The following is an 18,575-nucleotide window of genomic DNA, read 5'->3' as shown; positions in this document are numbered from 1 at the left end:
AGACAGAGCAGGCTGCAGACTTATTAGCAGCATGGGACCCACCGAGAATTTAGTGCTGCAATTTGGTTTTTCTTGTGTTTATTTGTAGAGTTGCCTTTGGTGTATGGCAAGTATTACTGATTTTCTGCTTTTAAGTGGTGATACAAAAGTTTGTTTTATTTAAGTTTAAAAATGAGTTTAAAATAAAAACACGAACTAAGTCATAGGTGGGAGGATTGTGGGTGTGTGACAATTGTGAAGGAGGCGTGAGGACGGCCGAGTTCAGGAGATGCTGCTTCAGACTGGGGTGCTCTTAGCGGTTCGGAGCAGCACGGTGGTGGGATCCCCACGGAATCGGGGAGATCAATGATGCCGTGGTGTATGGAATCTTCTGGAATCAGCAGCATTGCATACAGGAAGGGGGTTGGGAGATGTGTCGTGTTCCAGTTCCGAGGTGACTGAGATATTAGCTAGCCGAGGGGTCCGCAAACTGCAAAGGGCCGCACGGTAAACATTTTAAGCTTTGAAGGTGACACGACACGGATTCTGTTGCAACTGCTGAACTCTGCCGTTGTCGCATAAAAGCAGATAGGACGTCAGTGGGTGTGGCTGTGCTCCAGTGAAACTGTATTTGAAAAACAGGCGATGGGCTGGATCTGGCCCGTGGGCTGTCCGAGGGGGTGGAAAGCAAGGTTCAGATTGGAGAGAGGAGGCAAGAAGCCTGGTAGATGCTGGTGACTTGCTGCTACGAGGGTGGGGGAGGAGAAGAGGATCCCAAGGAGTCTGGTGACACAAAGGGGTGGGGGGGCAGAGAGGAGGAGCCAGATCCCAAATTCTCCTCAGGTTCGTGGAGGGTGCATGGCACTGGGCTTTGTGTAGACGGTTGGAGGTCCACAGGGTTTGTTGAGTGACTCTGGGGCCAGGCCCTGGGCTGGGGCTGGGGACTTAGAGGGGAAGGAGCCAGGCAGCTCCTGTCTTTAGGAGCCGTCACGGGAAGTCAGCAGAGCTTAGTGTGAAGAGCGTGAGGCACGTACACAGCGCATCATGTGTTATTTCCAACATCTCTGAGAGAGGAGTTGTTCCAATGAGGAAGCCGAGGCCCAGAGAGGTTAATGCACATGCCCGAGTAACTCAGCGAGTGACTGTTGGAGCCTGGACTTAGTCCACGTCTCTCTGACTCCAGACCTGGGCTCTCAACGACTGTGCTGGGGATTCTGAGGTTGACCTGTATGAAACTGCTATTTTTGTAATTCAGAAATGGTGGATTACTGGTACGTTGTGTGGCTCAGCTAAGACGACACTAGTCTGTGGTGGAAGCGAAGGCTGCGGATGTGGCCTTTTTTCCCCTTCCCATCTCCTCACTCTTTTCTCTCTTCACTTCCTGCCCTCCCCCCTTCCCCATAGTTTCCACGGCTCATCCCAGTGCGACCCCGTGAGCATAGCCTGGTCTCCCCATGCCTTCCTGCCTTCTCAACATGTCCGTTTGGCAGAACCCCGCCTCGGAGAAACCCCAGCCTTCTCCTTTTTACTCACCTGCACCCAGGCATCCGAGCTCAGCTGGAAAAAGTTACACGGGAGGACAGACTCGTCCTGCCACACACGCAAAAATCCTTGACCACTGACCTCAAGAGCAGAGGTTCTCATCTGCCTGGTTGTCTGACCAAATTTCTTCCTTCAACCCATGTTCCAGCCTCCCACCTGTCCCCTCCACCGTCACTGTGAGCAAAGAACACTGCCTCTTCCTGCAGGGGAGCACCAGCCAAGCTGTCCCCCCATCCCACCCTTCCTGCGGCTGCACCTCTCCTTTCCTCCCTGTTGTTGGTCAGGGCCTGAATTCCTGCTCTCAGCTGCTTCCTTCCCTGGGCATTTGAACGTCCCCCTGTGTCTCCGGGTTTCTCCCTTGACACCCTGCATCCTCCCCAGAAGGGTCTGTGATGCTGGCGCTGCTGTGTGCCGGCGTTGTCTGCTATGGTAGCTGTGAGCACCAGTGGCTGTTGGACCCTTAAACTGTGGCCAGTGTGACTGAGGAGTGGAATTGAACATTTTGTTTGACTTGAACTTTAAATAGCAACATTGTAGCTGGTGGTACCATACTGAGCAGCACGTGGGAAGACCTGTCCTGTCGACTTCCCCCGCCCACTTAGGCGTCTCCTTACGAGCTGTCCTTCCATCTTGCCTCCATTTCCCCTTCTCACCCGCTCCTGCAACATGCTTTCTGTTTCAATACGCCACCTGAAAGTCTTTTACCATGGTCACCATTGAGCCCTGAGTCATTGACAAGCAAGGACATTTTAAATTCTAAAGGTCGTTTTGAGACCTTGTCTGACAAAGAAGCTCGGATCGGTTAGAGTCACAGAATTTCCACATCGGAAGGGTCCCTCTCTACGGGTCTTGGGGAAAGAAAGAGGTGGAACCGGGACTACAGTTAAGGAGATGTCTGCAGTTAGGACGTTGGAGGAGGCGGGACAGAAGGCGCCTCAGGGAGGTGGGAGCGCCAGGCAGCTCCTTGGCAGAAACTGCACCGAGTTCAGGCGCTGTGGCCGCTGGGTCCGAGCAGCAGGGAGGCGCGCAGGAGTCCGTGGGCCCGGGCAGGACAGCTGTTTTCTCCTCAGAGCAGTTCGTGCTGACGCTTGTGCCAAAGCAGAAAGACGGACTTGTTTTCGGTCCTCTCCCAATCCCTCGTACGTCTGACCTGACTTCTGCCAGCTGTTGCTGTTTGGTGACAATGCAGATAAAATCTCCTGGGGGGAAGGGGGCTTCACAAAACATTGAGGTTTCTAAGCGAGCTCCTCGTATGCCCCTGGTCCGAGGATGGTCAGACGGGGAGTCTAGCTGGGAGGGAGAAAGGTTTGGTGGGGGTCTGAGCGTCCTCCCTGGGGGCGCGTGGGCCTCTCCTGTTTGCCTGTCTTCTCACTTTAATCAAAGCAATGCATGCGTATAGTTAGAGAAAATAAAATCGCACAGGGAATACCAGTGTCTGGTCCCAACCTTCACCGCTGCCTTGTGCGTCTGGTACTTATCTCCTTCTTTATAAATAATGTGCTTCCCTATACTTCTGTTTCTGGACTTTATCTTTAGACGTTGCTTGTTGACTTCTCACTTTAAAAGATGAGCGTTGAGGTCATTTATGACTTTTTTTCTCCCTCTCCTTCCAAACTACTCTTGTCACTATTTTGTGTTCTCTGCCTTACCTTGGTCAAATAAAACTCTCTGTGGTTCTTGTTCTGTCGGCTAGAGACAGCATCTCTCGGCAGCCCGTCTCCTCCTCCCCGCTTCGACCCCGTCGTATCCAGACTTTCCACCTTCTCTGCTCTGACTTCCCATCATCGAGGCTGAGAACACGTGCGTTCTTTTCTCTAAGTGCAGTTGACTCTGCTCGCTTTCGGCTGTCGGCCGAGTCTAAGACAGTGAAATGCGATAATCCGTGTTTCCATCATTATGATCATGCCGTTTGTTGCAGAGTCAAATAGTGAGTGTACTGTGGTTGCATGTCCATTCTTGTCCAGCTTTCCTTTTTCCTGGACTGTCTCTGTTTTTTGCTTTATCATATCTTCCCTTCCTTTTCTACCAAACTCTTCACCATATCAGTTATTTTGAGACTCCTTTCCTCTCACTGATTTTGACTCTTCAATGTCAGATATCATTTGTGGGTGACCTACCATTGTAGCTGAGGGTGTGGCCCACTTGGTGTCTCGTCTGTAGCCCCGTCCTCAGTCCGCCTCACCGCAGGCACACCGCCCTCCCCTCGCTGTCCTTGGCAGCAGACGGTGCCCCGAGGAGTCTGGACTCCTGGGCGCTGCCTCCCACCTTGCTGTGGTGCTGGCACCTCTGTGCCCTGGCTCAGTTAGGCTCTGGGCAGCTCTAGTGGTTCTGAGGGTTTTGCTTTCAAGATTCTGAGACATAGAGCCTTACAACGTTGCTTTTATGTCATTATGTACCTCCTTTCCCACCTGTAATGCTGGGCTGCGTCCAGTTATCCAGCTCATGGTTCAGCAGGCCTTTGACAAGCCTGAGCCTCCCGTGAATGCGTTACGTTGGAGAATGGTGACTCAGGAAGCAGCCCCCAGGTCTGAGGACAGTAGCCTATCGAGGAGCAGAATAGGGAGCACTTGGGGTTGAGCTCTCTGACACACTCTGAGGCTACCTGTGCTATCTCTTCAGTTAGCAAAAGGTGTGACAAGCAGCCTGCCTATGCCCCAACCACCACAGACCACCAGCTGCACCCCACCTACCCCGCCCAGAAGTGTAAGTATGACCCTGTCTCATGGAAGCTGCCGGGGAATTTTTCCTGGCATGCAGAAGGCTTGTGTGTGTGTGTGTGTGTGTGTTTTCTTTGTGGGCATGTCTTCTCCTGTTCTCTTGAGTGATGGTCTTGCCTTTCCTTGCAGCATCTCTTAGCTGTGCCTCTGTGGCCGTCGGAAACTGCAGTGGGAACTGAGAGAGCCAAGCGTGTAGTGTGGCTTCTGGAGGGGATCATTCTCGCTCTTTTCCTAAAGGGTTCTAGGTTAACACCGAGCCTGCCCCAAAGTCACTGGCCACACCAGCCAAGCACCCTGTGTCCTCTTTCTGTGAGGAGCTGGGCTCTCAGACGCAGCCTGGCTCTGTGATGCAGGCTCTGTGCTAAGCTCAGCCCTGCTCCCATTTCTTCTGGTGCCCCAGCCGCTCTCTGCTTTCACCGGAGCCGGGCGAGCAGGGGGGACTTGATGTGGCTTGACGCCATTGTCGTAGGATTTTCTCATGTATGGTGGTGACCGACTTACACCACTGCCCAAAGACCTTCCGGAAGAACTCACGGTGTCGGCATCACAAACAGGGAAGGAGGCGTGGAAGAGGTGGATTCAGGGCTGTCAGGAAGACTCGGCCCTTGACCCCAGCTCTGCCCACCCGAATCCCGCCTCCTTTCGGTCACTGATGCGTGTGATTCCAAAGCGCTGTGCCCTGAGTTGACTACAGCACTGTGGAGATCCTTATCATTCTCTTCCCTGCTTATCTTCCAGAAACAGAACGCATGGCCAAACACACGTGGCCCTTTTTACGGGGCGATAAGAAACGTCGTCCCGGGCGAGGACGCGGTCCTTTCCTCCCTCCCTCTGACTCTGTCTGTAAGCTTGCCAGTCGGTTTCTCTCAGTCACGTATTATCACCCCACCTCAAGACATTGCAGAAGAAAGTTTTGCCCCACTCTGTCCACACGTGGGAAAGGATCTCAGCTGCGATGGTCTTACTTGTTTGCTGACGGGTCTCGCGGTCGACCTGGACGTCCAGCTGCGGCTGCGGCCTGAGCTGCTTCGCTTGCACAGATGGCTCCTTCGGCTTTTCCATCACCTTCCTCGTTGCTCACTCAGCCTGTGTTGAGCTGCTTGTGGTACACACGTCCTTGGAGCTCTCTTCGGTCTTACTCTGGTTCTGCCTCCTTCAGTGACCCTTCACCTTGTCTTTCCTGGGAGCCAGTGGGTCTGCGTTCCCAGCTGGACTTGACCGTTCTCGTCTACATTTCTTCTCTTCTATATCCACTCCCTTGGGTGGTTTGGTTATAAGCCTGTTTGTTGAGTTGCCTATAAATTTAATGATTAAAGAAACTCTGTTAGTACAAGTAAGTGGATCGAATGCCAAATTTTGGTGCCTTTTTCCAGTGGCCAAGGTTTGGCTACAAGTGCATGGGATCTTGGTGTCGTTCAGCCACGTAATAAGGGCTTACAGTTCCCGGTGCCACACAGAAATGCCTTCCTTGGCAATTTAGTACCTTTCTCACTAATCTTTGTTCTCTGTGAGCGTGACCCCAATTTTTCCAATCAGCTGTTGTTAAACCCTCGAAAATTAAGTTGTTCTACCTCTGTATTCTGCAGACCCACAAATTTAAGGACGTCTCTGGTGGCGGTATTTTAGGCATCAGTGTCGTGTGGAATGGGGAGGGGAGGGTGGCTTCCCGGGTAGGAGATGCGGGTCACAGGGTGGGGCAGTTCCCCTCGGTGGAAGCGAGCAGGGGTGCTGACATGCCTTTCTGTTTTCTCCCCCCAGACCATTCCCGGAGCAGTAAATCCAGTTGCTGGAGCAGCAGCGACGAGAAGCGAGGCTCGTCGCGTTCTGAGCACAACGCCAGTACCAGCTCGAAGAGTCTTCTCCCAAAAGAGTCTCGGCTGGATACCTTCTGGGACTAGGGACAAATTGCGACACAAGCCACCCACCCCTTGAAGGAAAAAAACCAGACACCAGGAAAACAGGAAACAGCAAAGAAATGTGAGACAGAACCACCACCTTCAGACTCGAGAATTCCCAGCCTTCGGACTGGGCCTTGGCACCTGCACATAGGGCGGCCTACACTACACAGCGTTCAGCATTAGCCTTGACTGAGGACTGCTGGACCCACACGAAACCTATGCTTTAGATGTAAATAATGTACAATCTGTGGATGTCCTTGAACCTAGAGTACTTTCCCCTTTTTATATTTGTATCGACTTTAACTTATAAAAAAGAAAAAAGAAAAACAATTAAAAAAACCCCCAATAACATAAAGAATGTTTTGGTGTTGGAGAAGGGATGGTCAGGCAGCCCCTGCGTCACGCGGTGGTGTGGAGACGGGGCCCTGGGATCACTGTGGCACACAGGTCCTCCTCCCTGGCTGCCCCGGGGGAAAGTGAGCCCTTGTCACTCGTCTGTCTGTGCGCAGCACGTTGGGATCAGGAGTTGTGGTGCAGATTCTGTGCCGTCGTGGGCACGTCACATCAAGCCATCGGCCCCTTTCAGATACTCTGTTATGATGTTAGGAAATGCAAGCTCTCTGGACCCGAAGGACACAGGGAGAGGCTGGTTTATTTTGTGTGATTTCAATGATGACTCTACTCCTAAAAGGGAAAAAATGATGTCCTTGTTTACAGAAGACAGACAGAAGCCAGCCCCGCTCAGCTCAGTCGCAGAAGAGAAGAACAGAGAGACTGTTAGAGTCATCAGCTTTGAAACAAAGAGCGACCTTTTCTTTGCTTTCTGGTTCCTTTAAACACACTCACACACACTTGGTAAGAAGAGACGCTCTGCTTTTCGGGAGCAGGAACCCAAAGGCAAGACGCACGCAGAGGACGTTTGAGTCTGGGATGAAGCATGTATGTATTATTTATGTGATGGAATTTTACGTTTTTATGGAAGCATGAACAAAGGCAGTGCGAGAGAAGGCCAGACCCCGCCATGCTGTCTGTTACACTACGTATGCTGTAGTCCCATTTTGTATGTTGTGTAAAACAAAAAGCATTGAGCAAACACAAAGGTGATGTATGTATATGAGAAAATTAATTGTACGATATCATTCCAGTACATTCGGTTGTACATTTTAGTCTCGTTTACTTTCTCTTCATTGTTGATACGAGGATGCGGTCTGTACAGTGTCCAGCTAGTTATCCATATTAGAGAAGAAATAAAAAGAGCGTATTAGAAGAAAACAGGAGAGAAAGAACATTTGTGAATTGCAGTTGTCAAAAAAAAAAAAAAATAGCCTAGCTGGCCTTATTTGTGAAGCATAATTGCTTTTAGCATATGGAAGTATTTTTTCACATTTTCTTTGTATAAAATTTGTATTAAACTTAAATATCTTTTTTGATGATGGTCTTTCTTTGTGACTGAGCCAGTGGACTCACACGGTGTGCTCTTTTGGGTTCCTCCCCTTCCCCTCGGTTTTTTCAGATTCTTCACCTTTTTTTAATTAAACTGTTTTGGAAAAATGGCTTGGTCGTCCTCAAATGTACAGTTTTCCATTTGGTTGGGATGGCCGTGCCAGGTGTGCACGACTAAACACAGGGCCGGGGCCACGAGAGGTGAGGGCATCTCCACAAGTGGGCGCTTTCCTGGGACGTCCAGTTCCTTGGCCGTTGTTGACAGACGTGAAACAGAAGGGAAGTCCTGGCTGAGTCTTAGGCGAACGGGGAGGGGAGTGAATTGTCTCTTCATGGCCAAGATGGAGGCCAGAGCTCAGTTGAATGGGCAGTGCGTGACCTTGGCCCAGGCAGATGGCCACTTAATTTTCATGTGTCACAAAATATTATTTTGAATTTTTCCAACCGTTTAGAATGAAACACTGTTCTCAGCTCATGCGTCGTACAAAAGCAGGGGATGGGCTGGATTTAGCTAGCAGGCCATTTGCTGACCAGTGCTATGAAAGGAACAAAACAGGGATGGTTTAGAACAGGACCAAGGGTGAAGGCGGCTACCCTAGCTGGGACTATGCCAGGGCCCTCTCTTGGGAAGGGACATTTGACCTGAGACCTGAAGGAAGAGCTGGATGTGGGAAGATAAAGTAGGTGAGCGATCCAGACAGTGACCAGCAAGTGCAAGGGCCCTGGGGTACTGTGAGCTTCACATGTCAACGAGGAGCAAGGAGGCTGGGTGGCCTAGAGGAGTGAGGTGGAGGAGGGCAGTGGTCTGAGGCATTCTCGTGGTGGGCTGCAATCTCCCCGTGACCTGGGGTGTGAGCCAAGCCAGAAAGGGCTACTCACTACCCTGATGTGACCTCCCATTGGCTGTTGTAGAAACAGGCCCCAAAAGTGACTAGCTCAAGGCCACAGAGCCACTGAAGGAGTCTAACTGGACTCCTATGTAAGTGCTCTTTCCAGTAGGTGGGGCATTGTCATCTTTTAAGTTAAAACAGTGTCTAGCTTCCTTTTTTTGGGCATGCACGTGTGCCCTCCCTGCATTACCTCATTTTATCCTGAAGACCACAGAGGGGGCGGCGCCACAGCCCCATTTTAGGAGACGAGGGCGAGGCTGCGAGAGGGAAGGTACGGTCACCTCATTGTCATCCTTCTGCTCCAGCCAGCCAGACCCCTGCCCGTCTCCAGGCCGCTAGAGTTGCTGCTTCCTTGGCCTGGTACCCCCGTCCGGGGCTGGCGGCTTATTCTTCGGGTTCTTTCAGATGTCACCTCTGAAGTCGCCACCCCTCACCCTTATCCTCTCTCTCATCCTCTTCCTAGTTTCCCTCATGTTCCTGAGCAAAGTCTACATATTTATGACTTTATCTCGTGTGTGTGTGTCTGTCCTACTCGAATGTGAGCTGTGGGAGGGGACAGCTCTCCACTGCCATGTCCTCGGCTTGGAAGAGCCAATGATGAAGGTCACACGACCCCTAAGTGGGGGGGCAGCCCCTGAGCCTTGCTCACCTTGAGTGTCCCGGCCCCCAGCCACAGCCCCGCTCCCAGAGAAGAAAAGACCTGAGAAGGATGCGGCTGACAGGTAGAGAAGTAGCTGCTTTTAAAAAAACGTTGAGTTTTACTTCTCCTTCTTATTTGACTAGGTAATACAGTCACGTGCCTGGAATGTGAAAGATACGAGGCGCCCCCAGTGTGAAGTCCTCCCTGGTCCTCTCGGGTCCCTTCCTGTGTGTCCCTGAGTCACTGCACGCACAGACCAATGCAGACAGCAAGTTTTCCCGCCGTGTTTATACATAAATGGCAGCATTTGATCACACACACTTCTGTCCCCTTTTTAATTGCCCTGAAGCCTGGGGTATGGCCATGTTGGTACCCGTCCAGCGCTGCCTCGTTCCTCTTAGCAGGTGTGCGATCCTGTGACACGGGAGAGGACGGTTCATGTCCCAGCCCCCAGTTGACATGTCCAGATCGTCTGCAAACACTGGCCAGGGCAGACCGACCTGCGCTTGGGGGTGAGTCACGAGCCATGTGAGGGGACCTGCGGGAGTCATCCCAAGTGGCTGCACCAGAGTCAGTCAATGAGTGGCTAGAAAAGAGAAGGACTTGGGGGTTCCAGACAGGGCTGCAGGGCCTTTGCCCTCTGACTTTGGTCTGGGTCCAGGGTCGTCAGATGCTCAATGACTCGGAACCTCTGAATGAGGAGAAGAGGGGGACACCCTGAGGTTTGGCAACCCTGCGGAAGGGGCCACGGTCCTTGCTCTTTCAGCAATGGCCCTGCATCAGGCTGGCCCTGAGACCTTCGATACAGCAGGCACTCTCGCCACCTGGTGGCCTCCAGCAGAACTGCAGCCCCCAGAGCCGGAGCCGGACCATGGGCCACAGGGAGGAGGTGGGCCGAGGCTGGCGTTCAGGCGACTTCCTGAGCACAATGTATGAGCCAAGCACGGGGGACACAGCGCCGAACACAACAATCTCGGCCTCTGTCCTCACTGATCTGACATTTGGGAACGAGTCCAATATGCATATAATAGAATCCCGGGCGGGACAGACATGTTGAAGGTCAACCAGCAGGGTCTGGAGGGGAAGCAGCTGTGGGACTGCGGACAGGCTCTCCGAGGAGCTGGTCTTTGAGCAGCAGCAGGAAGGAGGTGGGGACTGAGCCGTGATGTCTGGGTTAGCGATTATTTTCCCTTTTTCTCCCCAAAGCCCCCCGGTACATAGTTGTACAATCTTCGTTGTGGGTCCTTCTAGTTGTGGCATGTGGGACGCTGCCTCAGCGTGGCCTGATGAGCAGTGCCATGTCCACGCCCAGGATTCGAACCAACGAAACACTGGGCCGCCTGCAGCAGAGCGCGCGAACTTAACCACTCGGCCACGGGGCCAGCCCCCTGGGTTAGCGGTTTTTAACAGTGGCTGAACATTAGAAGCACTTGAGAAGATATGAAACAACAAGCCAAAAGTGCCCAGATGCCAGCCCGCTCCCTGAATAATGCCGCCCGACTGTCCGGGGTGGGGCATGGGTGTCGGTACTTTTTAAAGCTCCCCAGGTGACCTAATGGGCAGCTGAGTTCAGAGCCACGAACCTGGCTGGAAGAAGATCCTGGGCAGGAGGAGAGCAGAGGTGGGGCCTGCGTGCTCCGGGGGAGGAGGGAGGGCCAGTGAGGCAGGATGGAGCGATGCAGGGCTGGGGGTGGCGTGGGGAGCTGATGAGATCAGAGGGAGAGAGGGGTCGCACTGTGCTTCAAAGGACATGGTGGGTAGTTTTGTCAACAGCTTTATTGAGCTATAATTCACATACCATACAACCCACCCATTTAATATCATTCAGTGGTTTTTGGTATATTACATTATTAACTTTTTAAAAAACTGTGATAAAATATATATAACAGAAAATTTGCCCTATTAACCATTTTTAAGTGTACAATTAATTTAGTGGCATTAATCAGAGTTATGTTTTGAACATAAAAATTTTTCCAGGGCTAGCCTGGTGGCGCAGCGGTTAAGTGTGCACGTTCTGCTTCGGTGGCCTGGGGTTCGCCGGTTCGGATCCCGGGTGTGGAGATGGCACCGCTTGTCAAGCCATGCTGTGGCAGGCATCCCACATATAAAGTAGAGGAAGATGGGCATGGATGTCAGCTCAGGGCCAGTCTTCCTCAGCAAAAAGAGGAGGATTGGCGGCAGATTTTAGCTCAGGGCTAATCTTCCTCAAAAAAAAAAAATTTTTTTTCCAAACCTAAACATTCATCGACCACCTTCCTAGCAGGTACATCAGGACACCACCTATATTAATACGCATTTTCTTTAATCTGTCAAAACAAAGGTTACCCATATTCCTTCCAGTGCCACTGGTGTGGGCGCCTTGCACATGCTGAGCTCCGTGCTGAGGGATTTCCATGCTGCAGTCTTTGGTCTTTGTGATAACTCCACGGGGCAGGCACTGATCAGTCGCATTCTCCAGTCGAGGAAAGTGACTTGCCCAAGGGCACTCACAGGTCTGTGCCAGGGCCAGGATTCAAGCTAGACCGCCTGATTCCCAAGCCAGTGCAGTGACCCATCAGCTCACACTGCCCGTGCGTCGCGGCCCCGGTCGGGTGTCGTTCTAAGGCTTGGGAAACCCAGACTGGAGGGTTACATGAATTTAGAGGCGGTCAGGGCTTTAGTTGCAAAGAACAGAATCCATTCTAGCTCATTTAGGCAGAAAAGGAGTTTATTAAAGGATATCAAGTGACTCACAGATCTCCAGGAGGGAGGGCCAGAGACACTGGCTAGGAGACCACACGGCCACGAACAACGTCCAAATTACAGTGCAGGGCCTTCCCATCACTGCCACCCGGCCCAGACACCGCCGCTCTCACCAATGACATCGGGCACGTCCCTTCTGCCTCGCTGCTAGATTAGATTCCACACACCACAATCCACTTCCATTGCTTTCACATGTGGGTGTGTCTGACTGGCTGAGCCCAGGCTCCATCTGGATGTATTTGACTGGCTGCGCCTGGGTACCATCTGGGTCTATCTGATTGGTTGAGCCTAGGTCACATGCTTACAGCCTAACTGCAAGGGAGGCTGGGAAAGTGAGATTCAGGCTGCTTCTGGTACAGATTACTAAGGCGGGAGATTGTCCTAAGGAAAGCTTTTGGGCTGACAAAAACGTTGATGGTGCCCACTGCAGAACTGTCCAAAGTCTCTGTCAGTCAGGTCAGTCGTAGAGAGCAGAATCCACCCAGCCAGTAAAGCAGGGTGGTCTGTAATCCGTACCGGCGACATGGTGAGGCTGGAACTACATTTCCCAGAATCCCTTTCCACCAACGGTTCCGACTTAAAATTGACCAAAAGAGGAACTTGTGCGAGATTTAGAAGGCGGAAGGGAAGCAGCCGTCTCTTCTCTTGCAAGGTCGCTGTCGTTAGATGTGGCAACAGACTGTGCAGACAGGCCAGCAGGCTCCCGCTTGTCCTTGCTGTCCTCCGCACTGCGTCCAGGTCTTCTTGCTGACCCCTGGCCACCAGCACCTGGCCCACGGCCGGACACTTGGCTGCAGAGGCAATGTTTCCCCATCGATGTCTCTACTAGGGCCCTCGGCACACTCACTTTGGTGGTGGAGGTGTAACTGCCATCATAAATTACTCACCCCAAACTCGTGGGTCAGACCTGGTTGCTTTCCTGGTTGGCTCTGATTGGCACATTACAGGCATTTACAGAATCACAGAGAGGGCTGAGGAAGCCGCACTGCAGGACTGAGCCGCCGGGCTGGGCTGCCGCTCCCACGGAACCAGGAAGCATTGCTGCCGACGGGAGGGGCAGACGGCCCAGCGCGCTCGGGGCTGCACCTGCAGGCTGGATGCCCTCTCAGTGCCGACCATGGGGTCTCTTGTGCCCGCAGCTGGCTGGTGGGCCCTTAAATGCTCCAGAGCCCTGGCTGTAAGGCGGTCTGAGGAATGGAGTTTTCAGCGTCCGCAGGGTGTGGTGGCGCCTGGGTGGGCCTGGAGGGTACCTGCAGCGGCTAAAAGAGGCAGCTGCCGTGTGGCGCCACCTGATCACGTGCAAATGCAGGCCCGCTGTCACCAGGTGGTCCACTCTTTTGAGAAGTTGAAAATTTAGATTTTGAGTTAAATCTCTCAGGTTTTAAATCATGGGATCAAAGTTTGCAAACATAACGTGAAGAACAATAAATCTTATCTGTGGGCCAGAGCTGGCCTGTAAGCCGCTAGCTTGCAACCTCGGGCTGAGGAGCATTAACTGAGGAGCCTGAGAAGCTGGGTTGGAGTCTGCGCTCTGCCACCTTCCAGCTGGGAGGTCATGGGTGAGCCACAACCCCTCTCGGGGCCTCAGTTTCCCCCTCTGTAAAATGGGGCTTATAAAAACAACATTGCTTGCCAAACTCTTTTCTAAACTAGTATTTTCCAAACAGTGGGTTCTGAAATCGATTTAGTGGATGGTGACCTGCTTAATTTAAAAATAAAATAGAACAGGATGGAAAAGAACAGGGTGTATCAGAGCGGTACGGGGAGGCATTGCTTTGTGAAACATTCAGTTACACACACGATGTACTATGTACATAAACACGTGTATCTGTCTTGACGTAACAAGCCTTTCTCATTGTGGAGAGCGGTCAAAAAGCATTATTCGTGTCTGACCGCATTCAGTGCTTTCAACAAATCTGTGAGGTTGGCTCCATCTTAGCCCCATCTTACAGCTGAAAAAGCCAAGGGTCAGAGAGGTGAAGTTCCCACAGACAGTAAAAGGAAGACCTGGGATTTGACCCAAGGCGCAGGTCCTAACCATTACGCGATCCTGCCTCTCCAGACTGTTATTACAATTGTATTATTAAAAATCAGACCAGCTGGGGACCAGCCGTGTGGCTGAGTGGTTAAGTTTGCACACTCCGCTTTGGTGGCCTGGGTTCACCAGTTGGGATCCAGGGTGCGGACTACGTACTGTTCATCAAGCCATGCTGTGGCAGCATCCCACATGGAAGAACTAGAATGACCTACAACTAGGATATGAAAGTATGTACTGGGGCTTTGGGGAGAAAAGAGGAAGATTAGCAACAGATGTTAACTCAGGGCCAATCTTCCTTAACAAAAAAAATAAAAAAAAATTAGAGCTGCTAACTTTTAAAGTCAGGCAGAGTTTAGGAATAAGCACTTCCAAGCCCTGCGGTTGCCGGATTGCTCTGGAGGCCACCGTAGTGTCCACCGTCTCCTGGTATAGACCCTGCTTTCTGCTGGGATCCCCATTGTGGCCACGGCGGAGAGTCTGCTTATTAACTCTCGGGCCTGAACACACCGTGGATGGCGCTGCCATTTCATGGAAGCAATCTCGGAAGCACAGGCGCGGCCTGGAGGAGATGCCTTGGAATTCTTTCAAGGGCGACCCCAGGTGGTTTCCAGGCCCTGTTGAGCCTGGGCCAGCTCCGGGGTCACACTGCCCTCTGGTGGTCACTGGTATGCACAGCTTCGCCGGTGTTGAGCTGGCATCAACCGGGGCCAAAGGCACGTGGGGAAAGGGTGGCCTGTTCTCAACTCAGTTCTCCTGCCCGGAATGAACCATGTACCCATGCACGACCTGGGGCACCTCGGAAACGTCAGGGGTGAACGAGGACGGACACAGAGGGCACCTTCACCCTGAGTCCATGTACGGGAACTTCGAGATGTGGCCCAACTATCTTGGTGACAGTCACCGGGAGAGCGGTGGCATGTGGGTGGAGGCTGGGAAGGACCACAAGGGAGCCTTCCAGAGCCCTGGACACATCTTCCATCTTGGTCTGGGTGGTGGTTACCCCAGTGTCCCCAGATGTAAAAATACATCAAGATGCGTCCTTGAGGTTCGTGTAAACTGTGTAGATTATAAAACAAAACTTAAAATCTCCTTTAAGCTCCTGAGGAGCCCAGGGCCATTGTTTCTGACATGCTGCCTCCGCCCTTCCCCCTCCAAACCCTTCCCCCACGGCAGCCAGCGCGACTTTTAAAACATAGATCAGGCCACTCTCCTATTTAAAACTCTCGGGTGGGGGTGTCTTCTCATTGGAATAAAGTCCAAACTCCAATAAAATCCCAAATCCATGACCAAAAGGGTCCAACCAGATCAGGCCAGGCCCTGCCCTCCGACCCCGGGGCCTCTGTGCTGGCCGCCAGCTCCCCTCTGTCCCTCGGGCTTGGAAGCCCCCGCTTGCTCGCGGGTAGCGTGTACCTCCTGCGTGTCACCCTGGGGGGCTTTCTTGGCTTCTCTTGTCACCTGGGTCTGAGCTCAGATGTCCCCTCCTCACGGTGACCAGACGCCCACCGGGCCCCATGCTGTTCGCCCCATCACCCCAGTGCTTCCTCTCAGACTCCGGCCAGTGTCTGAGGAGGAGCTGGCCTGCATCGTTAGGGGACGCAGCCCACCTCGCGCTCTGAGAGTCATTCTCACCCAGCAGGCCGTCCCTCTGTCCCTGTGTCCGCCCGCGGCTGAGCGCGGGGCTGCTGCATGGCCCTGACCCTTTCACCGACGGAGTCTGCGGTCTTTCCAAAGGATGTTCTCAGGACGGACACAGGCCTCCAAGACCCACCTGCCGTCCCCGCTGAGGGGCACATGGCCCGTCCTGACCTCGAGGCGATTCTTGGAAGGCGACTTAGGTCGTGGCTCAAGTGGGAAAGCAAGCCTGTGGCCGGGTGTGTAAAGGGACCGGGGTGTGTGTGCCGGTCCTGCTTCTGGCTGGCCCACGCTCTCTGCCTTTCTTCTCGTGGGACAAGGAGATGGGTGGCAAAGTCCTGGTCCCATGGTTAATTTGCCTGCTTTCTTGTTTTGTGAGGAAGATTGGCCCTGAGCTGACGTATGTTGCCAGTCTTCCTTTATTTTATGTGGGATGCCACCACAGCGTGGTTTGAGGAGTGGTGCTAGGTCCATGCCTGGGATCTGAACCTGTGAACCCTGGGCCGCGGAGTGGAGTGTGTGAATTCAACCGCTATGCCACCGGGCCAGCTCCAATTTGCCTGCTTTGTGTCGGTTTCCTGTGCAGGAAGGTCAGCTCCATGAGAGGGGCCTTTCAGCTCTGCATCCAGAGGTCGGGAAGAGCGCCTGGTAAGGGGTGAACCCTGGCTTAACCCGGTGGAATGGATGGAGCACAGGGGCTCTGAAACTTGGCAGGGCTTTCCCAGGTGTCCCCGACTCCAACCACTGCGACCACCACTGGCCTGCTTTTGGCAGTGATGGCTCAGTGGGGGCGAGGCTTCCTGGGATGGGGCCGGAACGAGGTTGCCCCGTTCCCAGAATAGTCTTCCTCAGCCTTCACACCAGCACCATGAGGCCCAGGGAGAAAGGGCTGGGGGGGCCCTTGGGAGAAACTGACTGGAAACAAGCTCCTTAGGCTAATGGGCTATTGGCAGAGAAGTCTCCAGAACTGACGTCTGATCTTTAAGATCTTTCCATAATCCCTCCACCAAGTTCAGTAAGGCACTCTCCCACGTGTCATCCACATGTCTGACAGCTGCCTGCAGGTTATTGTTTTTATTAATATCTTACATAGTCTCTCAAAGTTTCTCTTTGCAGCCAAAAGCATCCCAACCTATATAGCATATAATAAATAGTGTTAGTAGTAGTTTCGTTATGTCACATGGGCTCGATTTCTACTCAGGAAATGAGATAATATATTTCTTATTTTTTCCCCCATTTTTACACAAAAGTGGCATGTACCACATGCTGTTCTGCAACTGTGCTTTTTCACTTTGTGATATGTTTAGATCTTTCCAAACTAATATATAAGGAACATTCTTGTTCTTTTTTATGGCTGCATAGTATTCCATTGCCTGGCCATATCATTTAAACAGTCCACTACTGATGGGTATCTGGGTTGTTTTCATTCTTTGCTATTACAAATAATGTTGTAGAAAATAACTCTGTACAGAATCTTCATAGCTATGTAAATATATCTGTAAATGAATTCTCAGAAGTGGCACTGCTGAGTCAAACTTACAAATTGGATAAATATTGTCAATCTTCCCTCCTTAGAAGTCATGCCAATTTCAGCTTCCACCAGCAATGCACGAAGGGTCCCACATCTCCACCAATACTGTGAGTCATGGAACTTTCAGATTTTTGTCAATCTGATGTGGAAAATGTTATCTCAATTATGAGTGAGATTGAGCATCTTTTTATAAGTTTAAGAACCAGTTGTATTTTTAAAAGAAATATAAAATGTCTGTTCATGGCCTTTGACCACTTTTTATTTGGTGGTTGGCTTGCTACTGGTTTCTAAGAGCTCTTTATATATTAAGGGGATTGACTCTTGCTCTTATCTGTGATTTGAATTTCAATTTGACTGTTGTCTCGGCTTATGTTTTTTTTTTTTTTTTAGGAAGATTAGCCCTGAGCCAATCCTCCTCTTTTTGCTAAGGAAGACTGGCCCTGAGCTAACATCTGTGTCCATCTTTCTCTACTTTATATGTGGGATGCCTGCCACAGCATGGCTTGACAAGCAGTGCATAGGTCCACACCTGGGAACGTGCAAACTTAACCAGTGTGCCACCAGGCCAGCCCCTCTGCTTATGTTTTTTTAATAAGGTTTTTTTTAAGGTGGTCGAATTTATCAATGTTTTTCTTTGGACAATATCTTACTCAATTTGTGTCTGTTGTGCCTGGGACCCTGCCAATGCATTTTAGATGCTTGATTAATATCTGATGAAAAAATGCCCTGCTCCAGTTTTTGGTAACACGAATGATTGATTTCCTGAGTAGAAATCGAGCCCATGTGACATGACGAAACTACCACTACTGCTACTTATTATGTGCTACAGAAGTTGGGATGCTTTTGGCTGCAAATAAATAAGGAAGAAGCAACTCAAAACATTGAAACCATAAGGACATTTGTTAACTCACACAGTATATGTAAGCTGACTGTCTTTCCGGAGCAATTATCCTTTTGAGAATTAAGCAACGCTTCAACAGGGGGAATCTTTGTTGAATTTCTCCCTGCACAGCTTCTACTGTAAGCATGTGGATTACTGCCTATGAATGAAACTAAATCCGAGGAAACAGAGTCCGCAGATGGAGAGAAAGAGACTTAATTCAAAATTCTAAAGACATAACTTGAATTCTGCATTTGGGGGGAGCGTAGGGGTAGGTCAGAGGTCACACATTCCAGAACCTTTTAGTCAAGTGAGTGAAAGAATTCTGTTTTTGAATTTAAGCCACTTTGATTGTGTTTCTGTCATTTGCAACTGAAGAAAATCCCACTGGTGGCTCTCTGACTTCTAAATCCCTTGGACAGGCAAATATCTTCAGCCGCAGGGTAACCTGAGGGCATCCTTGGGTCTCCGTCCTTCTGCTGGGCTGGTCAGGAAGCTCTGGAGCCACGCTCAGACTTCTGGGAAGCCAAGGGCTTTTGTTCGCAAGTGCTGAACAGTCCAGTTACTCTCCTTCTGAGAATGTTCTAGACAGCAGCAAGACACTGCTAGGGGAACAGTGAGGGCCAGCAACTTGGGACCACTG

At 51.4% G+C, this 18,575-nt stretch overlaps 1 protein-coding gene across 50 annotated transcripts in view; it reads left to right on the top strand.

The window, feature by feature from the left end:
- Window positions 1-7,566, top strand: part of ZMYND8 (zinc finger MYND-type containing 8) — a 116,713-nt gene extending 109,147 nt beyond the window's left edge. For 30 of the 50 annotated variants that reach the window (XM_070247906.1, XM_070247915.1, XM_070247912.1 and 27 more), the window contains one exon: window positions 5,997-7,566. In XM_070247906.1, the coding sequence (XP_070104007.1) occupies window positions 5,997-6,136 (140 nt within the window). In that variant the 3' untranslated portion in view covers window positions 6,137-7,566. Of the gene's footprint in view, window positions 1-4,140; window positions 4,225-5,996 lie in introns of all 50 variants that reach the window. The other 20 variants (XM_070247913.1, XM_070247878.1, XM_023626675.2 and 17 more) reach the window with 1 other exon arrangement.
- Window positions 7,567-18,575: the final 11,009 nt, after the last annotated feature.

Source organism: Equus caballus, chromosome 22, assembly GCF_041296265.1.
Source record: "Equus caballus isolate H_3958 breed thoroughbred chromosome 22, TB-T2T, whole genome shotgun sequence".
Taxonomy (NCBI): Eukaryota; Metazoa; Chordata; class Mammalia; order Perissodactyla; family Equidae; genus Equus; species Equus caballus.
Note: the sequence above shows the minus strand (reverse complement) of the source record. Positions and strands in the feature narration are given on the sequence as shown.